This window comes from Mastomys coucha, unplaced genomic scaffold (genome assembly GCF_008632895.1).
Source record: "Mastomys coucha isolate ucsf_1 unplaced genomic scaffold, UCSF_Mcou_1 pScaffold12, whole genome shotgun sequence".
Lineage (NCBI taxonomy): Eukaryota > Metazoa > Chordata > Mammalia > Rodentia > Muridae > Mastomys > Mastomys coucha.
Genome location: NW_022196894.1, coordinates 72,305,266 through 72,313,549, shown reverse-complemented (window position 1 = coordinate 72,313,549; position 8,284 = coordinate 72,305,266). Strand labels below are relative to the sequence as shown.

Genomic DNA, 8,284 nt, shown 5'->3' with positions numbered 1-8,284 from the left:
CCATCTACTTGTAAACTATTTCCTTATCTTGTAGATAAACTCATAATGCCTCAAGGTAGCAATAATAGTTCTGTCTTCACCACCGCTAACAAGGGAACATATTCATTGTAATTAGCAAGGTCTAGATATCAATTCAGATGAAGTTAGAAACCTTAGTAGTGTTTTCTGTTATAAACTTATTAGACAAGGCTTAATTTTCCCACATTTTTTCAATTATTAATGACACAATTGCATAAATTATGTTATATTATTATTACTTCATATCAGTCATTAAAGAGATTATGTTTTATTGAGAAATTAATAAAATGATAATGACAAGATCTTATTGTGTATAAACAGTAACAGCAAAGTAAAATTAAATAGTAGTATTATAATACAATTTAATATAATTCTTAGTTTTCTCCATTTTACTTGGTGGCCCGAAAGTTGGAAGACATGCTAGGAGGATCAACAAAATCAAAGTTACGGCATGATTTGGCCAAATGGATAAACACTGGAGCAAAAGTTCAATTGATTTCTCTTTAGCTCTGCTCCAATTGTTGAGGGACCCACATGTACTGAACTACATATCTGCCACATATGGGCAGAAGAGATGTGATGCACCAGGGAGTAGGGCTAGCTAGAGGAATAACACATTCTAGAGGAGGAGGGAGACTGTGATGGGTGGACCAAGAGAGGAGACAACATTTGGAATGTAAATAAATAAATACATAAATAAATAAATTTAAAAGATTTTCTTTATCTCTCTTTTCTGCTAATCTTTTGCTGTGTTCTAACACAACAGGTTACATAAGGCTGCTGGTTAAACCTAGGGTCTCATACATGTTGGATACATGCTATTGATGTGAGTTACATGCCCAGCCTAGCACTCATTCCTTATGAATACAAGTACACTAATGACAAGGACTTTTTATTGTATATTCACTTTTGAAAAGTAAAATCAAAAAGTAGTTTTGTTTTAGTTGTCCTTTCTCACATTTTGCCTGATTATTTCTATGAAGGGATTAAATGTTTGATAGGAAATGCTGACAATACTTAATGTTTGTTTCAAAATAGTCTTTTTTATTTATTGTTCGGTTTCGGTTCAGTTTAAAATACATATTGCCTGGAACATTGCTACACACTTATTATTGGTTTCCCTGCTTCTAAGTTAATTCTCCAATAAATAATATTTGTTGCTCTTGAAACTCATTTAGGGTCATGGAATTTCCCTAACTACATTTTACCTATCATGCTCATTGAGCCTACCATGTGAGAACTTTGGTAGCTAGTATATTGAAGCTACCCTTTGCCTACCACTGTTTCATCATCTGTTAGTTATCCATATGTTCACTATTCCTGGCACACTGAAAGTCTGGCAGATCTTAGGAGGCAAGCATGCATCCTCATGATCCTGAACAATCTCTCAACCTAGATTGCCTTCTATTTTATCAGGCCTAACTTCTCATACTAAATACTAATGACAATTCATAGTCAAAAATGATGTTCTCTGCCCTATTCATCATTTAATACAAATCTTCTTCTGGTCTTCTAATGTACATAGTGTCTTCTTTTATAGTTCTCTTTCTTTGTAGTCTTCTTAACTGACTGGATGACCAACACTATATTTATTATGTTGTATCACAGCATTTTTCAATATTCTCACTACAGAACAGGTAGTAAGGGTATTTTTCTGTTTTTTTTTTCCCTTGGTGGTATTATCTGTAATATTTCTTCCCATTTGTGGATCACCATGCTACCATAACCTATAGTAGTCATCAACTCACAGTTACCTGTACATGCTGCTTGGCACTGTCTTTCTCAAACACAGTCACACACAATGGTTCCTATCTGTTTTTCCCTGACTCTTGTAGGAGGAAATGGAAAAGTGACGCAGAATAATGGAATCTAAATCCATAATACCTAGTTCATCCAAATCCTGGTTTTCTCACTTATGTCACCATACAGAAAGAAGCGTCCGTAAAGGTGACTAGAAGCAGACTCACTTCACAGAGCCTTTATGAAGATAGAAGAGCAATATGTGACATAGAGAGTGTGACATCACTTTTGTATTTGCTATTCTCCTAGAGAGTAAATTTCCTGACCTAAGAGCTATCTCAGAAAGGTTGGATGTAGACAAGTTCCGTAGAGGGCCTACCACATCGATTAACAAATGCTAAGAACTATGTTGATTTCAAACCACAGCTATATGAACTTAGATAAGAGAGCTAAGCTTCCTTTGTAACAAGTTACACAATACTAAATGGGGTAATAATTGTTCAATTTCATTGACTTATAAATGAGTTAACATGATAAAGTAATAGCACTCATGGTATGCTGATGTACCACAAAAATGAACTTAGTTGAGAAGTCATGCTTCTTACAAAATTGTCTCTGTATTATATATTTCATATTTTTTGTGTTACTGTATTATATATTTGATATTTTTGTTATTGTCTCTACCCTCATTCATTCTATTGGCTATAGATGTTCAAGGGTGCAGGCTCTCTAATCTCTTTTCTAGCATGAAGAAATATTGGACACATTCTCAAACTTCAGCAGATAAGTCTAGATGAAAATGACCTTTCCATGAACAACACTGGTTGAGTTCTAGTTCTATTTCAATTTATTCACCAGAAAGATCTATGTTCTGGTGCTTACCATGGGTCACTGAGTGAGAAGCAAACCTTTAAAATCTAAATGTGACATTTCCTAAGAAACAACCTGACCAAAGGTATCAGCCATTCAGGAAGGAATGCTCTTCTTCTTAGGCCTGCTTAGCCCAGGCCCTTCATAAATGGTCAACAGTCTGCAACAAGATTTGATCCCTCACTAGCTTTCTGCCATTTTTATGGTCTACATTAGGAGAAACAAGTCATTAAGAAATAAACACTTAGTAGATATGAAACTGAACTAGTAAGAGGAATTAAGCTGGTAAATAGTGTATGAGCATAGTTCTAGAGTCTTTGTCAGAATATAGTAGAAAGGTAGTTTGCTCATCAATTCTACCAATATCTGTTTGAATGCACTTAATGACAGCAAATGATAACAGCTAAGCAAGAAGTAGAGAGATTTGATTTAAAAAAATCAGAGTGAAATATGAGCTGACCTTTTAGAATGTGCTCAGACATAAATTTTAAATTACTCCCTGCAAATTGGGCTTGGTATGATCTGTTTTTAAATATCTTGGAAGTTCTGAAATTGGGAATTAAATGTAGAAGTTTATTATGTTTCTAAATTAATTGTTTGAGTATCCTACTAAAGTCATTATCCTGTTCATAGTAAAATATTTTTTCTATTATCTGTATGTTTAAATCTAAGATAGGCTCAAATGATGTAGGTTATTTAAAATGAGACAACTCGTTCTTTGCAAAGTACTTTTTCTAAGCACATGATGTAAAAAGAGCAATTTATTATACTTGAAAATAAAATTGGTGGTTTACCATAATATTGAAAGCCATTGCTTTAAAACATAAATCCATAATTTATGTGTTGTGGCTCACTGATTAAGGCGATAATTGGCCATATGGACAATACTAAAATATAGACAGATTTGAAATATTTGCCAAAATGTCCTGGTCCATGCTCATTCACCTCAGGTTTTAGAGACAAAGTTCCTATTATCTGGAACTAGAATTCTAGGTTTACTTTGCTCACCTCCCTGTCATCTAGAGGTAGAGTCATGAGGTTGGATTTTAAGATAAACACACCTCCAGACCACCAGCGTTTTTGTAAATATACTTGCAAAAGGCCAAGAGACTTCTAGAGTATCTACATCTCCATGGCGATGTGCATAAACAAATACAAAAATGAGTCCCTGGATGTGTGATTAGCAGAGCCAGGGCAAACCCTCTGTGATATTTCAAAAGTTTCCTTTGACATTCATGATGGGTTCTTCCAGGGGAGAGAAGGATACAAGAGTGCCAAAAAAAAAAAAAAAAAAAAAAAAGACTTTGGTGCAGGAAAAAGGCACTGAGAACTTGCCCTCCTGCTTTACTTGTGTGAAGAAAAAATAAGGTACTTATTTTATACCTAATAAATATTTCAGATCCATTTACACACAATTAGTGCAGTTACCATGCTTTTGTAAACTCACAAGGTGAAGGAGTGGGAAAGGAAACTACATTCTAGGTGCTGAGCCTGTCGCTAGCACATCGCTGGAAATCCCCTCTGTCCTCACAACAGATTAACTACCCTCTGTGCATACTATATTTTTGTTCAGCTTTTCCTATTCTGAGTCTGGACCGAAGCAGTCGTTATCTGCTGGCGGTGCCTGGGTGATTTTCAAGCCGAGCACTACCCACCCAAGTAGCTGTGATACCAGTTTTCACTGAAGCCTTATTACTCTTAAAAGAGCAATTTGGTTGGCTGCACGGCTATTAGGATCACACAGGCAGCCTGAAAGCTGTCAGTACAACTGCTTCTCATCTTTTTTCACACGGTCCTGACATCTCTTCTCTTTTCTGCTGGACACACATTCCTGTTTTTATCATTTTCAATCAAGTGCACGCAGGACGCTGAGGAATATTCCCACTGAAAGCAAAGTGGAGAACAGGAATGATTTTACAGCTCTTAAAGTGGAAACAGTGCTGACTGCGGGCTGAGGGGAAGGAGCTGGAGCCGTGAGAAATGTAGCTTGGCTCAGGGCTACATCAGGGAGCCGCTCCTTCAGCTGCTAAAGATGGCAAAACACCACCTACCTCCAGCTTCTCAATGATTAATGCTACCTTCACAACCGGGAGCAAAGAGGATGTGAGAAATTTTATAAAATTCACTTGTGGAAATGTTATCATCAGAGAAAGTGGAGAAAATTACTAGACTCGAACTTCTCTTCGTTTTGATACTTTTCTTCTCTGGACCAACTCTAGGCAAGCTGACCAGGACCCCCTGGAAGGGCAAACCTTGGAAGGGGGGTAAGTAATGAAAGTTTCCTGTTAAAGATCTGAACAGATCAAAGGAAGCTAAAGGCAACTTAAGAACAGCTAAGGGGAAAGGAGCTGTCTGTTTGAAAGCAGGTTTTTATTTCAGGAAAAGGGATCTGTGTGGTAGGTGGCTTAGAGGAAGAGTTTGTCTCTCTTACTGATATAAATACGCGTTTGCAATTTGGGAGATGCTGGACTTGCCATGCATTATAGTGATTGTTTCCAGCAGGGAGACTCTGGAGCCAGATGCATGCTGTTTAAGTGCAAAGAGATGTTTGCTCTCTTTAGGAAGCTGCATTTAAAAAAAAAAAAAAAAAGAAAGAAAGAAAGAAAAAAAGAAAGAGATTCTGAATATTCTTGACTCTTGGCCGATTTTGTGAAATGATCAGATTGTTGTTGGGAGAAACTGTGCTAAATGTGGGGCTGACTCTATCCCAGTTGATGTGTTAATAAAGATAAATTGTGTTAGCTTTAGTAATAGAGGTATCTGCTGAATGAGGGAAAAAAGGCTTGCAGTACTTTGGAGCTTGGCAATGCATTTTCTTTGGCTGTTGAAAAATTTGAGCTGTGGGTTCTTGAGACTCCTAGCCTACCGATTTTCAAAGTTCAGTCGGTTCTGCTTCACCCAATGACATTTGTTTATATAAACGCAAGTTAGCAAAGGTATGTGTTCTGTGAATGCAGCAAACTAAAAATGATGCTGCAGAAATATCCCGGGAGAGTGTGTGCGTTGTAAGGAAAATCTTGGTGGAAGATTTCTGAGAATATTGCTGTGAATATCTCACCTCTAGAAAACGTTTTCTAAACCCTTGTCCTCCACCCACCACACACATACACACACCTTTGCTTTGATGTCATCTGATGACCTCAGGTTCAAGAGAACAGGGGACATAGACCTGAAGATTTAGTAATTTATCACCATATCATAGCAGGATTTTCTAAATACCCAAGCCCCCTTCAATTTGATCTTTCTCTTTATCCTTTTGTTGCTTTCCAGACATTACAAATCTTCTGCTACATACCTTCTAGGGAGAAGTTCCAGCAGGCACTTAGACTGCTGGTGCACATCCACCCAAGGAATGCTGGCCCAAATCATCTTGGGCCTTGTAAATTTTATTACCACATTACTGTATTGCTCGGTGTTATCAATGGATTTTTCACTTGCATGCTGCCAGCTGTTATTTATGTTAGCTGGCATGGCAGCTTTAGGTGGCTTGGGATCACAAGATGTATGGTTGTATTGACTCCAGAAGATGTCAGGGGAGTTAACTTATATTTCTTATGTACAGTTTTCAATGACAGTCAGTAGTTATAACATGTCAAAGTTTAATTTCCTGTGTTAAACTTCAGCCCTGGATACAGACCTCTAGAAACCCAGCAAGAATGCTAAATAGCTGCAAGTAGTTAGAAGAGAGTTGACCTAGTCAAAATGCTTGTGCATGTTCCCAGGCATTTATTCATTCCACACAGCTTCAGATACAGATGCCTGAGATTTCATTTGTAAATCATGTCTAGAATGTTCCGTCTTTGAACATGTCACTACTCTTTTTTTTTTTTTTCCCTGATATTCTGTAACTAGCTCAGCTAGAAATATGCTAGCGCGGCTGTATGGTGATGATGTGACTCAGTCAAGTTCAGGAATAAGCAATCATAGCAACGTATTTTACTCCTTCTTAAATGAACTCTCATGTGTTTGGAAAGGCCAGGCAAGTTACTAGAAAACTTTCAATGTGTCGATTGTCCTTTGAAGTAATTTCCTTTTCAGTGCCTCTGTTTATCAGTGTATATGCAATGCATAAATAGGTTGCACAGATTCAGGGCCTCTGCAAATGCAGACTCGCCTTGATATGCATATGTACATGTTGTAAATATTTATTTATTCATGAGCTTGGCTATTGATGGTGGTGTGTTATCTTTCAGTGGGTTGTAAAGTCCTTACATTTTTCTTTGGCATAATATGAAGTCTTTAAAAGCATATTTTGAACAGGTTTTTTTTTTTAAATCATTGTTTTACTTTTAAGGAAGTAGGAGTCTTTCATTAACTTTTAACATATCTGGCAAAGGTATTATATGTATGGTACAGCGGGGAAGGAGGAAATCTTTTTAAACATTGCTGCTGTAATGGAGGTTCTTTGGTTCTTTGGTTTGCTTTCTGTCACTCCTATCTGAGTACACCTACATATAAACAAAACCTTTAAAACTAGTACACTATTCCGAAATGTCCTGAACCAATAGCCAAATAAGAGTTTTGCTCAGAAGTGATTGCCCACCCACCCCCTTTTTTGCCCCCCCCATCACCCATGTGTTTATCTTAATCTGATTGAGCAGCTGTCAACCTCCATATGGCAACCTGCCCACGCTGACAATTTCAATTTTTGTTTTATTAATAGGAAGCATCATTCTGAAGAAAGAGGTTATTGGTGCAGAGAGGGGGACTGTTAACATCACAGACCAGTATGTAGCTGTGGCCTGCGGAGGGTAGTGCAGACAGCACACACCATTCATAGCAAATCAGATATCTGGAAACTGACTTGTAGAACACTGGTGGGAAATTGCTGATTTTTTTTTGTTTTTTCAGTTTTCAGCTTATCAATGAGTGTGACTTTCAAATGTAGGTTAGTAGGCCAGCAGGGTTTCCCTGAGGCATATGCTTTTCTATTTAATCACATTATATGGATTCCTTAAGGGAATGTCTGGTGTCCCATCTGATTAGTTCAGAGCATAACAGAACTGATCATGTGAGTTTGCATTCGCTATATACTCGCTGGAAATCCTAACGACATAGCTGACACCATCATCATTAAAAATAAAGAACCCAATTATTTTATATTCAATTACCCTCATTGGGAACAAACAGGAAAAGATGGACATAGTTCTGCAGACACGTTTCAACTGCACGCTTTCAATACTTACACCAAAGTGCATCAAATATGTGTAAATGTAAAAATCTGTATTGACCTTACTGACAACTAAAATTAAAGCTAAGTTTAATTTGTGTCTGCCATTAGAGGGGAATGTGAAGATTGTTTGATATCAAACAAAGTCATTTTAAATATAAAAATAAAGAACGTTGATCTTAAACTTGAGAGTCAGACCTCAAGCATTTGGTGCAGAGTGAAGAATGGTGAATCAGAAGAGTTTCTGATGAAGCTCAGGGGGCAGGGCTACCTCTGGCTCTGCTTATGTGCCTTCTCATAGAAACACTTGTCTTGATCCTTTGTAAACCTCCTGGAAATATCTGTTGGTTTCCTACAATGATCCCAGTGAAGATCCAGGAGCAAACGCTGGGACACAGAATATGAGTTATCAAAAGTGGATGAGCCAGAAGATACATATGCAGCCCTGCTCCACACCACACACACACACACACACACACACACACA

The 8,284-nt window shown here is 37.4% G+C and overlaps 1 protein-coding gene across 10 annotated transcripts in view; it reads left to right on the top strand.

The window, feature by feature from the left end:
• Window positions 1-4,366: 4,366 nt before the first annotated feature.
• Window positions 4,367-8,284, top strand: part of Robo2 (roundabout guidance receptor 2) — a 1,164,975-nt gene continuing 1,161,057 nt past the window's right edge. For 3 of the 10 annotated variants that reach the window (XM_031364252.1, XM_031364256.1, XM_031364251.1), the window contains exon 1: window positions 4,371-4,892. In XM_031364252.1, coding sequence (XP_031220112.1) covers window positions 4,763-4,892 — 130 coding nt within the window. In that variant the 5' untranslated portion in view covers window positions 4,371-4,762. Of the gene's footprint in view, window positions 4,893-8,284 lie in introns of all 10 variants that reach the window. The other 7 variants (XM_031364250.1, XM_031364255.1, XM_031364248.1 and 4 more) reach the window with 4 other exon arrangements.